Source organism: Leptinotarsa decemlineata, unplaced genomic scaffold (assembly GCF_025532065.1).
Source record: "Leptinotarsa decemlineata unplaced genomic scaffold, Ldec_3_MD MMD2_tig00026336_RagTag_RagTag, whole genome shotgun sequence".
In the NCBI taxonomy this organism is placed as follows: Eukaryota; Metazoa; Arthropoda; class Insecta; order Coleoptera; family Chrysomelidae; genus Leptinotarsa; species Leptinotarsa decemlineata.
In genome coordinates, this window is record NW_027412692.1 from 7,901,746 (window position 1) to 7,919,005 (window position 17,260).

General features: G+C 35.3%; 1 protein-coding gene across 8 annotated transcripts in view; it reads right to left on the minus strand.

The window, feature by feature from the left end:
- The window catches only part of rdgC (retinal degeneration C), a 172,328-nt gene that overhangs the window by 37,162 nt on the left and 117,906 nt on the right, over window positions 1-17,260 (minus strand). For all 8 annotated transcript variants that reach the window (XR_012467417.1, XR_012467420.1, XR_012467419.1 and 5 more), the window contains 2 exons: window positions 7,053-7,219; window positions 4,735-4,771 (listed from right to left, as the gene is read on the minus strand). Coding sequence is in view for 3 of the 8 variants with exons in the window: in XM_023157508.2 (XP_023013276.2) it covers window positions 4,735-4,771; window positions 7,053-7,219 (204 nt within the window). In the remaining 5 variants the exon portion in view is untranslated. The remainder of the gene's footprint in view (window positions 1-4,734; window positions 4,772-7,052; window positions 7,220-17,260) is intronic.

Here is a 17,260-nt window from a genome sequence, read left to right on the forward strand (position 1 = left end):
CATAAACACAAATAATATATATATATATATATATATATATATATATATATATATATATTTCAATATTAAATTTTACAAAAAAGATTTGAAGCTTTATATCTTCTATTAATTATCTGCGAGCGCTTTCGACAGTTGGTAGTACTGTCATCTTCTAGGCACTCCTCAAACTGCAGTTTGTGGAAAGCCTTATATATATATATATATATATATATATATATATATACACATCGGAAAAGTCTAGGGATATTTTTAAAAATGGCAATAATATTTTTTTAGATCGCTTTAGGGAGAAAAAGTTGACGGGTTATTATTAAACGAATGTAACTTACAACAAATTATGGCCTCCACGCTGGTTTATTACGGCCCTACATCTATCGTGCATCGACAAAATGAGATTGTCAATGTCTTGTTGAGGTACATTTGCTCATTCAGCGATTGAAAGCTTTCTCAATTGAAACGTTGTGTGAATATTCCCCATATGCGGAGTAATTCTTCGTTGAAGCATGTCCCACACATGCTCGATGGGATTCAGGTCCGGTGATTGTGCTGGCCATGGTAATACGTCAACTCCTTCGTTGGTGAGCCAGTCAGTCACTAGACGCGCGACATGTGGACGAGCATTATCGTGCATTAGGTGGAAGTTTTCACCAACAGCACCAGCAAACGGACGGACGATAGGTAGAAGAATGGTGTCAAGGTACTGTCGAGCTGTGAGGGAGCGATTTGGAAAAACGAGATAGGTTCTGCCGCCGATCATGATTCCGCCCCATAGCATTACTGTACCACCTCTGTATGTGTGGACTTCCAGGACGTGTCTCAAACGTTCATTATTTCTAGGTCGTCTCCACAGTCTTACTCGACGAGAATCTGTATGAAATCCAAATCTGGATTCGTCTGTGAACAAAACTGTAGCCCAATCATTTGCATCCCAGTTTTGATGTTCTTGACACCACTCTAATCTTCTACAGCGATTGCCTCTCGACAAAGGTGGACATCTAAGTGGCCTTCTGTTGTGGAGATCTGCTTCATGCAGTCGATTTCTGACAGTATCACGACCAATGGTTACCTGGTGCGTCTGCTGCAACACGTTAACCAACTCAGGTGCTGTGATTATCGGTTGTCTTCTTGCGGTTAAAACCAAAAATCGGTCTTGAACTGCAGTTGTAGCGCGTCCTCGCCCTGGATGTTGTTCGGCTGGACTGCCAGTTTCACGGAAACGCCGCCACAATCGACTGATAACACTTTGGGAGACCCCCAAACGAAGAGCTACATCATTTTGTCGCATGCCACCTTGAAGAAGCCCTACAGCTCTATTCATCTCAGCCAATGGTAAGTGATGGCGTTCCATGTTAAAGCACAATATTTCCAGTTTAATTGCTGAGCAAGAACTGCATAGAATGTACAAACTTGACACTTTCAGATTATCCATTTTAGCCGAAAACCTACAGTTTGTATAAAACTTGATAAAAGATTAGTTACCGTTTTTGCAGGCTTTGTTCAACCCATAGAAATCTACAGGGTGGTCGAGTGTACCAATTTAATCGAAATTAAACGACCTCATGCATTTATTTTTACCCTAGACTTTTCCGATGTATATATATATATATATATATATATATATATATATATATATATATATATATATATATATATATATATATATATATACAGGGTCCTGCAACAGTGGCGCGGTGTTCCATATCTCTATATAGGAAGCAGATAGGAATCTAATTTTCTATAATATTACCTTATTGCTCGAGCTCGATAAAATAAAAATATTGGCGGTCACACAGGGTGTTCGATTTTTTCTGGGCGGATCCCAACTGTGTCTTTTTAAATGGCAACCTATATTTTTTATCGCTTTTTCGGTTTCTTCATAGAAAATAAAATAGACTTTATGTATATCTGCACTTCGAAAATATTGACGGTTTTCGAGATATCTAGCATGACAGGTTTTTTTTCCAATATTCGTCACTCAGAATATTTGAAATTATAAAGTGGTGCCAAGTCCAGTTGAAATTTTTTTTTGGTCGAATATTCTACATTGGTAACTCTCTCAAACGATATATCTGAAATCGACCTGTGATATACAGGGTATGAAAAACCGCTTGCCAAATATTGTAAATGAAAATTTGCAAAATCTTCCTTATATTAAATGGAACACCCTGTATATTATTGATCCATAAGAAGCGCCAACGAAACCTCTACAAATTTCATTAAGTATTCCCTATGGCTAAGTTCGATAGTTTTTCTTAAATGAGCATTTCTTTCGAAAAATGGTCATTTTTTCAAAGCGAAATCCATTTGACGACTGATAAGAATATACAAAAAATACCCTTTCCTTAAAATATCGCCCATTCCTAAAATTACCTGTTGCTAGATAAACAAGTTGCGAATTACACCACAAAATGGACGTTCTTGAATAGTTACAATAATTTCAAAAATCTCGGAATTTGTGCCATATTCTTTCGGTCTAAAACAACCTTTCAGCGAATGAAATATTTATTGGAAATCAACTAGTCTGGCAAATGACAGAACAAAATATTTGGCTGCAAATGAATATTGAAATTTTTAGTCAATCGTGAAGTTGAACTGTCGGTATAATTTCATCAGAATGTTGTTATCAAAAAGTGATTTGATTGATATGATTTTCATATTAGGTGAATCAGACAGGAATTGTTTATTGGCAAGTAGAATTTATTCTCAACGGTATCCAGATAGAAGGCATCCAGATGAAAGATCTTTCCGAAAGGTCTTGGGACGATTCGTTGAAACTGGATCTATTAATTATTCCAAACATGAGCGCATCAAGCCAGCTACTAATGAAGATAATGAATTGCAAGTTCTTCTTGCTGTTGAAGAAGATCCTAGTAGGAGTCAACGACAAATTGGGGAAATAGTGGATATAAGTGAGAGATCAGTGCAACGAGTAATGAAGAAACATCGCTTGCATCCATACCACGTTCAGTTACATCAAGAACTACTGTATGCTGATTTCGAGAAAAGAGTGAGATTTTGCAATTGGGCCATGAACAAAATTCGTCGAAACGAATATTTTTTCAATAATATTTTATGGTCGGATGAATCGACATTCCATAAAAATGGATTTGTAAATCGACATAATTACCATTATTATGCGACAGAAAATCCTCACTTATTGAGACAGGTGGATTATCAACATAGGTGGTCGATAAATGTCTGGGGAGGCATCATTGGAGAATATGTAATTGGTCCATACTTTTTTGAGGGACATATGAATGGTGCAATGTATCTCAATTTCTTACGAAATGATTTACAAGGTTTGTTAGATAATATTCCTCTTGACCTCCGCAATAGAATGTGGTTACAACATGATGGTGCACCTTCTCACTATTCGGCAGAAGTGAGAGATCATCTAAATGAAGTATTTCCCAATAAATGGATAGGACGGAATGGGCCTGTACGGTGGCCCACTAGATCACCAGATTTGACGAAACTAGATTTTTTCTTATGGGGATACATGAAAAATATGGTTTACGTTGAGCCACCAACTTCTCCCGAAAATATGCGACTTAGAATAACGAATGCTTTTCGCAGCATTACACCAGCTGTCTTGCGCAGGGTAGAACAGTCTTTCAAACATAGACTTCAGCTCTGCATTCAAGAAAATGGAAGACATGTTGAACATATTTTATAAAAGTTTCATTATCAACCTTAATTAAACTCTCCCTTTTGTAGTTTTGTAATTTGCCAGTTGACAAATTTGAATATCTAGAACTCAAGCTCTGAATGAATATAATAACATGAAAAAAATAGTTATTTATAATGTTTCTTTCTTTTAACTTGTTTGGTTTGATATTGCACGATTTATGAGTGAAATTCTGCATCCAATGAAAACATAATTTTCCATTTAGCAAAAAGTGATAGGTACATACATTTATTTCGTTAAAAAATATTTGTTTGGACACCTTCTAATGTACAAAATTGAAACAAGATATCTTTCGTATATTTTTATCAGTCGTCAAATGGATTTCGCTTTGAAAAAATGACCATTTTTCGAAAGAAATGCTCATTGAAGAAAAACTATTGAACTTAGCCATAGGGAATACTTAATGAAATTTGTAGAGGTTTCGTTGGCGCTTCTTATGGATCAATAATATACAGGGTGTTCCATTTAATCTAAGGAAGATTTTGCAAATTTTCATTTACAATATTTGGCAAGCGGTTTTTCATACCCTGTATATCACAGGTCGATTTCAGATATATCGTTTGAGAGAGTTACCAATGTAGAATATTCGACCAAAAAAAAATTTCAACTGGACTTGGCACCACTTTATAATTTCAAATATTTTGAGTGACGAATATTGGAAAAAAAAACCTGTCATGCTAGATATCTCGAAAACCGTCAATATTCTCGAAGTGCAGATATACATAAAGTTTATTTTATTTTCTATGAAGAAACCGAAAAAGCGATAAAAAATATAGGTTGCCATTTAAAAAGACACAGTTGGGATCCGCCCAGAAAAAATCGAACACCCTGTGTGACCGCCAATATTTTTATTTTGTCGAGCTCGAGCAATAAGGTAATATTATAGAAAATTAGATTCCTATCTGCTTCCTATATAGAGATATGGAACACCGCGCCACTGTTGCAGGACCCTGTATATATATATATATATATATATATATATATATATATATATATATATATATATATATAATAAAATATTGCCAACAAGAATCATTTATACTCACCCTGTACTTTGACTGAACTTCCCGTATGAAACCATATCTGGAAACAAATGGTGTATTCCAATCAATAACAATTAATCTGTCAAACAAATGAATACCAACGAAACTTTATGCCTCGATTGTTTTTATAATACTATTCTGGTGATGTGATTTGTATGTAGAATGGAGAACAATAAACGGAGGGCTATCAATCTGGAAACGGTAGAACGGATATTTGGAAATTAATGGAATAGCACTGAGTGAAAACTTCTGTTTACTGTACAATCGCATTTGTTTTTTATTACCTTTGAAATGGGGTCTGTTAAAAAGAATTCATTAATGCAATTAGGTTAACATTAATTCCTTGGGGAACAGATGCCATTCATTAAGGGATACACAACATATTACTCCAATCATAGGATACTTTATTATAATTGTTACTATACCATGGGTATTATCAGAACTTCATGAAGGTTTTACTTCTCCATATCAATAAAAAAAATGTGGCAAATTTTCATGAAATAAAATGATATTATTCCTCATGATGTCGCTTCAAATCAATCTTATTTTGATACAAAGCAAACTTGAACGTACTCAGCAAGAATCATTTTCCTTCAGTATTTTTAGATTCTCCTCAGTTTCAATTTGGTTTTGTATCAGACTATTCACAGAACCATGTCGATTATACTTCAAGAATACATCACTTTTATACTAAATAGTTTTTTTCCTTTCTTTTTGAATTTGTAGCATTAAAAAAATAAAATGTTTCATTACTGAAATGAGGGCACACAATGGTTTGAATCAAAGATGAAAGCAAAATTTTCTGAATTTATAGAATTCGAAAAAAGTTGACACTGGCGCCTTCACCAAAAACCGATTTATTCCATAACAAGTTGTAAAAATGTCAAGCCATTATCTAAAATATATTCAGTAGAAAGCACTATACACATTTTTTTCCCACTAAGACTTCTTTTGGTACATTTTCGTTTGTAGTAAGCATATGGAAGGTCTCTCTGAAGGGTCCAACATTAGTTAGCCATCATTGAGACACTTATCTTTCCTGGTATCTTTTTCTATCTCCTCAATGTCTTGGTCGAATCGCTCACCATTCTCTTCACTCAAATCTAAATTTTCTGGAAAGTACTCGAGGTGGAATCAAGAAAAGGGTATCGAGCGAGAATCATTAATTTTTTGTGGAGGAAACTCAGTTATGACGTTCTCCATTATATTTGTTATATTTTTCAAATTGTGAAAGGTGGAAATACCCTAAAAGAGGCGATAAAAAAGGGTATTTTCAAACTCATTAGACAATCTGAAGCATGTTTTCAACTTTTTTTTGACCGTTAGTTTGTAGTAAGGGTCTTTTTTATTGCTTAAACATTTCTCTGTGACCTATTCGAAGAAATCCACCGTTCTCTTTGAGGATCCGTCAAGGTTGTGATGAATTGTGGATCAGCCATAAACCGTCTGATTCTTCAACTTTGCCTCTGAAAGGTCTGGAAACTTTGATATCAGGTTTTCGAAGCTAATGACTACAAATGGCTCCATCAATCCCAGCTTTATGTGAAGTGGTGGCAGAAGAACTTTATGAAGAGGCACCAAAATTTCATGCAGGACGTTCTTTTAGCCAACGTTAAGCTCTCTCAGAGGCCAACACTTTTTGGTCCAGTGAATTGCTCAGTCTCTACTATCCCACAGACACAAAAAACAAGGGAATTTGGAAATCCCAGATTGATGTACGAGCAACATGCCCAAGATTTTTAAATCACTGCACACTTGCCAACCGTGGTCATTTTATTTTAATTTGTAAAGAACCGATTCCAGGTTTTTGTAGATTTCCTTGAGGTGTACGGAAAGCAGAACTGCTTTGAGACTTCATTTTGAAGCATCTATGGAAATAAGCTGGTGTGCTGGGTCATTTGAGACATTAAATGTATTCATAAACTTTCAATATTGGTACAATAAACCAACTTGTCCGGGCAAAGTAGGGCATAGGGCGTTCTTCATTTAGAAATTGATGATAGTTATGGCCTGTATGTATATATTTAGAAGCAGTAATACAAATAAAATTGTACTTTTTTATTGATGACTTCAAGTTAGTCCAAAAAATTTCTTTTCTATCAAATGACTTGACATTCTGGACATTTTTTTAGTTTTCACAACAACTACATCCATAAAAATCAGATGTCCGAAAAAATCCAGACAGCTTTTTTGTTGCAGACTTGTGTAGTGGAAGCAGAGAAGTATGAAATCTTTTACTGAAGTAACTGAATTGCTTTTTTTCTAACTGCTCCAATTGCTACGGTAACAGTAAAAAATGAATCTGAGGGTACGCATTTTACCTTTGGTTCATTATGATGTCTTCATGATTCCCTCTATTGAGATAAACTGCTCCGGGAATAGCCAGTAGGCAAAGCAAAAGTATCAGAAACACCTCCAGACCTCTTTTTCCTCTGTCCACGAAGTCTCCGTTGAACACATAAGGATTATCCACAGACGGAAGGCCATTCTGAAAAAAAAATAGTTTTGAGTGATTGTTAAATTGCTATATCATGAAGCTACATAACTCAAACGAGTCATACACTACAGATCCTTTTAGGAAATCCAAAAGACAGTCAAGAATTCGAAAAAGTCTGGAATTTATGAAATTCAATGTAAGGACTGCGATGCAAAATATTACGGACAGACAAAAATATCTTTTAAAATAAGATATAAGGAACACTGAGCACACTTAAAATATGGAAGACCTGAAACATCAGCAGTCGCCCATCATATTTTGCAACAAAACCATTCCATAGACTTTAGTTCATTAAGATTAGTTAGACAAGTTACCAACAACAGACATCTAGATGCCTATGAGAGTGTGAAAATGAGTAAACCTAATAATATTACGAATAATGATGGGGGACCAATACCTGATAGTTATACTATATAGCTTATTGAAATAATATTTTGATTATTAAATTTACCTATTACATAAGGACACATTGTAAAATTGATTTAAGACTAGTAGATAAGGCAATATCACGAAAATAATTTAAGACACAAGTACCTAGAAGAGGTATCTATGATATAAATAAGGATAACATTGTAAGTATGTTTAGTTTGATCTTCCTCTTGCAGATGATCACTTGGTAATCGAAACACGTGTCTAGGTGTTAAAATAACGGTTTGGTGTTCCAAAAAACTCCAGTGAAACTCAACCAATAAAAAATTCGCCAAAGTGCAATGAAGGTCAAACTGAAAAATCAACCCTGAGAAGTTACAGCGTAATATAAACCACTGATGAGCCCAATTAATCAGTACCGTGTCATATTTACGAATGTTAACTGGCTAACGTTTCCGAAGTATTCTTCTTCCGTTTTTGAAGCCGAAACTTGTTAAAACACGAAACAGGTATATTTTCTTCTACAAACGTCACATTGTATAGCAACCAAGTGGTATTCTTTCATGACAATTTTTCTACCCTCCATCTCATCACGTATTTACCAGTAGAATTCAGAATATGATAGTTGATCCTCTTACTGCGTCCTTTTTATAAATTCACGATGTTCATTTTTTCTTACATCTAAGGGTTTTCAAGTTTCACCTACATAACTCTCTCTACGGGAACAACCGTACTTTTGGGTTTCTGGTGTCAGAAAATATCCCAATACGCCTGTTACCATTATGAGTGAAATATAAGGTCGTTCAAATGTTCACTACGGCTTTTCTGGGTGAAGCGCAACCTAAAAGTCCAATTCTACATGATTCCGAGGCATAAATCGCGCTGAATGTGACCGATGGCATGGCTTATGTTGGCTTTGAGGACCGCTGTGGTTTGTGGTTGATTCGCATACACCTACGACTTAAGAAAACCACACAATAAAGTCTAACGGGGTCGAATCGCACGATCTCGTTGGCCAGATCCCATCATTTCCACGTGCAAAATAGCCAATGTAGCATAAGCTGTATGGACGTAGCGCCGTTTTGTCGAAACCAAATGTCGTTGGTGTCCAGATCATCCAATTCAGGCCGAAATAAGTTGATTATAATCGATCTGTAGTGCTCGGTGTTGACAGTGATGGCCTGGGCACCGTCGTATCTAAAAAATGTGGACCTATGACGCTGCCAGCCAAAAAGCCACACAAAACCGTGACTTTTTCGAAATGTATTGGACGCGCTTTCATCTCATGTGGATTGGTACAGTCCCAAATTCAATAATTTTGTTTGTTCACATACCTATTCATTCATCTAGAAATGGGCCTATTCGCTGAAGATGTTGCTAACTGCTCTATGGTCATTAACCTTCAGTTCCTGGGTCACTTGAATTTTGTACGGGTGCAGGCCCAAGTCACGATGCAAAATTCGCCAAGTTGTGGTCTGCGAAAAGCCGATTCCTTGTGAGCGATGTAAAATCCTCGGATTTTCCTGAAAATTCTCACAGACAGCAGCGATGTTATCGGCAGATCTTGCGTTACGTCGACGTACGGATGTTGGTCGATCGTTTACTGAACCACAGATGCAAATTTATCCATCACATTGCGAATAGTCCTCTCGGTAGGATGATTATAGCGATCGGAAAATGGGCGAAGCGCGCGGTACGCTGCCCGAACACCCATTTTGGTAAAAAAAATTATTATTTACACGTATTGTTGAATGCTACATCCGCCACGGTGATTTGACGAAACAGAATAAATAAATGATAACTAATTTGACAGAGGTAGCTTCAACAAGATGGCCGGAAGTCCCTGTTGGAAGACCCTACATGAAAGTGAAACTTCAAGACCTCTAGATGTTTATTCCAACAATTGTACAATCACGAATGCTCGACAAATTTTCCTCAAAATATTTTCGAATGTCATTTTCATATCTACAGTCCTATTTATTAGCCTCTGGCAGATTTGTGCTGTTGCCAAGTAAAATATTTTGAAGTAAATAATTGAAATTAGTTACGAACAGAAAAAATTCAGTGTGCCATTGATAAATATGAATTGTCAGTCGTGGATATTTGAATTTACATTAGATAAAACACAGAAAAATTGTTCAAGCCAGAAGATATTATCTTCGCTGCTTCAATAAACAATTTTATAATGGAGCACTCCCAATTCATTATCGGATGGTATAAATCAGGGATAACTTTCGAGGATAAAGCGAATTGTGGATAATCGTTTGAAGACGCTAATAAGTCGAATGAAATTCACAATAGCTTTCCATTCCCTGCGAAATATAAATCCTTTATAAATTGCTTTCTCGTATTTTCGTTTTCCTTGGGGATAACTTTCCTCTTAAGTGAGGCAGTGAATCCGAACATGAGGGTAATTATACAGTGTGCACCATTTTCCAACCCCAAAACAAAAATACTGTTTCTCGACGCGTGTTAGCCAAATTAGCATCTCTTGATGATGGTAACTTCTCCTTTGAAAGACAGTATTTCCTCATTGCAAACTAAATTCAATGAAGGGGAACAATTCAAATATATTTGATCATCGAGCAATTATCCCAAATTCTCAAATATATTGATTTCTAAGCATTCGAAAGAGTTGAGTTTTAAACCTTCCAAATGCGATATGTCATGATCGTGCTTGAACTCGTTGTCTTCTGTCAAAAAAAAGTTTGCAAATGTTGAATTGGCTTTCTCATTCAAAACAGTACTTTACTTTACTTCTTTTGGAGAAAGTTTTTTCGGTTTGGCCACAAGTCAACTTATATACTCCCGTTTTATCTTACATCATAATCGTGATTGAACTCGTGCCCATCTGTCAAATTACGTCATGACATCAGGAATTCCATGTCTAGAAAATACTTCCTTCAAGGAATTAATATTACTTGAATATTCAACCACTTTCATTTCACAATCTTGGAACTAAGCCAGATCTACTTCTAATACTGATCAACGTTTCAGAAAAGTTCTGCAATAACCGTGTGATTTGCATGATTGTGTTGCTGTAACTTGAAATGAAGCTAATATTCCTGAGAAACCTCATAATTTGTAACTGTGACGAAATTTCTTCAATCGAGAGGAACGCATGTGGCAATAATTTCATTCTGAAGATCAACTTTATCTCTGATAGGTTTTTCGTACACTTTTTTCCAAAATTTCCCACACGCAGAATCCATTCGGATCAGGTCGGGTGATCTCGCTAGCCATTCTAGTGGACCTTGTATTCCAATCCATTTTTTAAGAGGAGCTATATCCAACAATTCCCTAACAATTAATTCTGCCCATCACTAATGTAGCTGATAATTCTAATATCTTTCGCGGTTAAGGTTAACTTCTTAACTTTCGTCGAATAACGATTTTTCATTATTCAAAGAGTATATACTATTTGAGTGAAACTAAACTGATGATTTGAAAGAGTAAAGAAATTCAATCTCAGACCAGTGGCGTTGAATAATAATAATAATGTTTATTCAGATTCAAATCACGAAAAGAAATAACTAAAGTAATACATACAGTTGAATAAACATCGTAGAAACCTCAGAAGCATCAGATGTTGCTTGTATGTGGTGAAAAGGAGATCCAAAGGAAAAAAATATATGATGAATATTCAAGTATGAGAATGATTTTGAGATTCGAGAGTAGGAGAATTCCCGATATTTTATTCGTTTTCCTGCCTTTTTTCGGACGATATTCGTCTCGCCAGGAGCTGAAAACTTCACGACAAACATCGTCTTGCTCTGCTGGTCGAGGACTAGCAGAGCAAGACGATGCTCAACCAGCTTCAACCAAATAAATTACCTCGAGAAAAATATTTGGTCGAGGCAGGAATCGAACCCAAGGTCTTCCGATCGTGAGTCGGGCTCACTACCACCGCGGCCAATTCCACAATTAAATTAAAATTAATGAAATTAAAATCATGATGAGTGATAAATCGAATTTTTCATAAAGTGTACTACTTTACATTTCCACTATCTATTATTTCACGCTGTTTTTTGTATATTGGAAATATAAATATTTGTAATACTTGAATATAATAATAATAATAATAATAATAATAATAATAATAATAATAATAAATCGTCTTTGTTCATCTTTGGACACATATGTGAAGACATAACAATAATAGGTATTCGACAAAGATAAAGTGGCGAAGTGTCACCCGTGGGTGTTTTTCAACTCAAACATGGAAATACAATATTAATTTACAATTTTCTTAATCATCTTAGCTATAATATCTACGATGAGTATAATGCTATTACATTGTAGAATAATTTTGCTGCCTGAGATCTATCAAATTAATGAGTCCTTAAATTCATAAAGTGATTGACTGGTCATTATCCGTTTTGTAGATGCAGAGTTCGACATTTCTTAATTATATTGAGCTGATAATAGGGATTTCACCTTTTTTTTGAAGTTCATCAGAGTATATGTACTGTAATCATGCGGAAGTTGATTATAGAACTTACAGGCGTTGTACGTGAAAGATCGCTGAAAAATGGAGGTTTTATGTTGTACATTGCCAGTAACCCCGAGTTACGAGTGTTATAATCACTCAGATTCCCCATTTTAATTAGTTTGTCATATAGATATGTTGGTGTTCTATATTTCAGTACTTTATGGGTCATATTTAATAAATGTAATTTTCTCATATCTAACAATTTCAGTTTTCGCATTTCCCGATATTTATGACTTATGTGCTCATATTTACGTATTCCGAAGGAAAGTCTAATACAAGAGTTCTGTATTTTTTGAAGTCGACTACTGTCAACACTCAGAAGAGCGGGTCCATAAATGTAGTCACAGGAAGCCAGTTTCGATAATATGAGGGATTCACATACACGAATTTTCAGAGCGGAACTCATGAATTGTCTACTTGGATAAAGTTGTTTGAGTGTATTATATGAACCTCGGCAAAGTTGATTGACATGTTTTGTGAACCTCAATTCATTGTCTAACCAGAGTCCGAGATTTTTCGTTTCATTTTTTATGGGAATTTTTTCCCCACCCAAATATTCGATATTATTTTTCGTGAATTTTACACCCATTAGCTGACATGAAAATCAAATTTCAGCAAACACTCACACCCAAAGCTTTTTCAATTTCCATCGGCTGCACGCAATCTACATGGCAAAAAACCTCTCAACTCCACACTCCGCGATTTTCCAGGATTTTTATTAGATTTGTCTTCACATGGGTTTACAGTAAAATCCTTGCAGCCATACGGGAGTCGTCAGAGATAAGAAGTATTGTTGCTGTGTCGTTTTGGTACAACGAAGTTGAATCGTTTTATTACCCAGCTACGACTTGAGTTTTCTGTCAGTTTACAATTCTCAAAGCTTTCCACGAACAATGATTGTGTTGGAATATCCCAGAAATTTCAGAGAATGTTTCTATGACTGGGTTCAAAAATACCAATGAGTCTTTAAAACGTTGTTTTGGTTGAAAAATTCGACATCGGTAATACATACCGTACCCCTTTTCTAATAAAAGTACCACAGATTTTTCTGTACTTCCTCCATTCATTTTAAATTAATCCTGACAATGAATTGATGGATGTAGCCGTTACTACGTGTAGGAAATCATAATGAAGAAAAGAGAATTGAATCTTTCTATGCTTTTTACCACTTTTATTTGTAACTAACGTTACTGCAGTTTCGTTCTATGAGGACATTTTCAAACTTATATATTAAACTAACAATGATTGATACCACTACTGTAGGTAATAATAGAGGTGAAAAAAGAAATGAAAATTTCTATGTTTTTTTACCACTTATATTTGTAACTAACGTTACTGCAGTTTCGTCCTATATGGACATTTTCAAACTCAAACAATAAACTAAGAATGATTCATTACATTCGCTAATATATACCATTCAGGTACTTGATTGAGTACCTGTATTTACAGTTCACAATGCGCATGTGCCAATTTAAAAACCGGAGAGTAAACTAAATCGATTTGGTCATTTAACAGGTTGCACCCGCAATGTTTATGCTTGTGAATTTCCAAGGAATGCATGCCAAGGAATGGTTTGAAAACGTCGAATCATTTTTTCCCAGTCTGAAGGACCTTTCATGTTCAGCATACCGTTTTTGGAAATTTCGTCCGCATTGTCCCACATAAACACTATTACACTCCGGACACTTAAGCTTATAACCTCCAGATTTTTCCAACTTGTCGACCTTATCTTTGGCATTGAAAAGAAAATGAGATAACCTGGCATGTGGTCTGAATGCTACTTCCAGATTGTTTTTTCTGAAGAAACCTGCGATAATTTCTGTTCTTTTTCCAAAATATGTTAGCGTTACCCATTTCTTGATTTCTAGTTGTTTGACCTGAGGATATATTAATCTGCAAGTGAATTTCCGGCTTTGTTTCCTGACTAACTTCTGGATAGTATCTGCGTTGAAGTATTCAGTTCAACAACAAATTTTATAAACAGGATTTACTCTCAGTCCACTTTTAGCAGACATATTTATGAACAGCTTGGAGACCACATAAGTAAATTCCGACCTAGGTAAAAAACATATTCATTTTTGGTACAGATATGTAGACGATATTCTCGCCTGTTTCAAGGGTACTACACGACGGCTGAACCAATTTATGACATTCATGAATAATCTCAATAGCAACATTCAGTTCACACTCGAAACAGAGATAGAGAAACAGATACATTTTTAGACCTGACCATTACACACAATCAGAATAAATTCGAGTTCAATGTTTTCAGAAAACCTAGCTATACAGACATCACCATCCCAAGCGAGTCTTCCATCCAGACAGTCATAAATTAGCAGCCTATTATTAAATGTTGCACAGAGTATTCTCACTGCCTCTGTCTGCTAACAATCTAGCTAGGAAAATTGATATAATTACACAGATAGGTCATAATAATGGTTTCGATGGATACTATCCAGAAGTTAGTCAGAAAACAAAGCCCTAAGTTCACTTATGCATTAATATAACCTCAGGTCAAACGACCAGAAATCAAGAAATGGGTAACTGTAACATATTTTGGTAAAAGAAAAGAAATAATTGCAGGTTTCTTCAGAAAAAACATCGTGGAAGTGGCATTCAGAGCACATGCCAGGTTATCTGATTTCCTTTTCAATGCCAAAGATAAAGTGGATAATAAAGTTTATAGGCCTAAGTGTCCGAAGTGTAACAGTGTTTATGTGGGACAATGTGGTCGAAATTTCCAAAAACGGTATGCTGAACATGAAAGATCCTTCAGACTTGGTAAAAATGATTCGACGTCCTTATAAGACGAAACTGCAGTAACGTTAGTTACAAGTAAAAGTGGTAAAAAACATAGAAATTTTCAATTAGTCCTGATTTTTGTTGTAACAAACAAAAACAATAACAATAACAATAAACAAATGTCACAGCAACTTCAAAGTATCCCATATCAGAAGTTGCCAAAGTATTTATGAATTGTCTTTGTGAAAAACGTGTTCTGTAGAAAAATATAATATTCGATAAAATGCTTCATCGTCTTATACAGTGTGTAACAACAAAAACTTAACAGAGCCGTTTTTGAATATAAAAAGTAAGATTTATAAAAAGCTCGGACACGTCGATTTCCAATTAAAGGGAGACAGACACCTTTCAGACTAATCAGATTTTTTGTAGTAGGTACGCACCCCCTTGGAGGGGTGCGTCCGACGACCCTTATTTAGATAGGGAAAGTAGGTCGAGTGGCACCTTGTTTTAAAGGTCTTGCGAATACCTTCACATCTCTGTTGAAAGAAAATTTTTGTAACGATTAATTTTTGAGATAATTTGAAGATTTAAAGGTATTTTTATTGAGTTCATCTCTTTTTAAAATAAATCAAATTGTTTTTAAGGTACAATTTACGTTCAGAACTTTCATAAAAAAAAGTAAATTTTTGCTTTTTATGACAACCTGCTAATACGTGTCCATTTGATTTCGTAAAAAAGTAAGAATTATTTGTTTATTACGAGGAGATTTTTTTGGGGGATGGGGTTGGTTACCACCCTTACATTTCAGGTAAATTGAGTGGCACTTCCTTATGAAGGTTGCCTTTTGACGTGGATATTTTATGTTTCTGATAAAAAAGTGAATCATACTAAAAACTTACCTACACAACGAATACAACCTGCTGATTTTCTTGAATGCTGATGACACAGAAAAGTTTAAAAAACTCTTTTAGGGTTGATAAATCACAATAATTGTTTTTAAAGCACACACAAAATAGTAACACCTAATAAGGGTAACTCACATAGGAAATTTAGAGTAAATGTTCAAAATGTGTGCCATTTTGCTCCATGCAACAATAAAGATTTTGTTCGAATTTTGCTCTTACATTATTCAACATCCCAGGAGTTATAGTTCGGCATTCATCAATAATTCTACGATGTAATTCATCCAAATTGGCTGGCTGTGTAGCATAAACTTTAGACTTCAAATATCCCCACAAAAAGTAGTCCAGTGGTGTTAAATCTGGTGATCGGGCTGGCCAATCAATTGGACCTCTTATGCCAATCCATTGTCCTTCAAAATGATTATTCAAAAATTTCGAACCTGCTGGGCATAATGGGGTGGTGCACCGTCTTGTTGAAATGGATAAATTTATCTTGACATCTTGGACCCTGTTCAATTATTTCAACTATACGAGGTTGTATTGCCTCTTCAAGAAGTTGTAAATAAGAATCACCGGTTAAATTTTCATCAATGAAAAATGGACCTATACTATGATTGCCTAATATTCCGGCCCAGACATTCAACTCTTGGGGATGTTGGGTATGTATTTCTGCGTATTGTCTTGGGTTTTCGTCCGACCAATAACGGCAATTGTGACGGTTCTCGCAACCATTTAAATGAAATGAGCTTTCGTCCGAAAAACAGATGTTATAAAGCAGCTCGGAATTTTGCATTAGTCTCTCACTCATGCCCTCACAAAATTCCTGTCTTCGGTCAAAATCATCCTCATTGAGTTCATGGACAAGTTTAATTTTGTAAGGATGGAATTTGTGGTTTTTAAGGATTCTCCATGCGCTCATATGGCTTATTCCGGCCATTGCTGATAAACCTCTGGTACTTAACCTAGGATTGGCGATAACTTGACCAATCACTCCAATCGCATTATCGTCATTCACTACCCTTCTCTAAACATTTCTTTTCTTATTTAAAACCGAACCTGTCTCCCTGAATTTTGTGACCAAATCCAGAACGTGATTTCTGCTTAGGTGTTTACCAGGGTTTTGCTCGTTAAATGAAATTGATGTTCTATTAGTATTTTGGTCGTTGCCAAAAAATAAAGCAATAACTGAAACCCTTTCAGCAGTAGTGTAATGCATTTTTAAACAAATAACAATACACGACCCGTTTAAACAAAACAATCGAACGATGTACTAATGAAAACTGGAAGAAGAGGAGTGGGTATTGATTTTAAAAAAGGGATTTTATTTAATAAAAGACTGATAAGAAGAACTGCTCGAAATTTGTTTTATTCAAGCATACAAGTTACCAAGTGATCTGTCTAATGTATTATTAACAAGGCAATTTTAACTTCAAATTATCTCGAAAACTAATTGTTACAAAAATTTCCTTTTAAATGAGTTGTAAAGGTATTCGAAAGACCTTTTAAACAAGGTGCCACTCGACC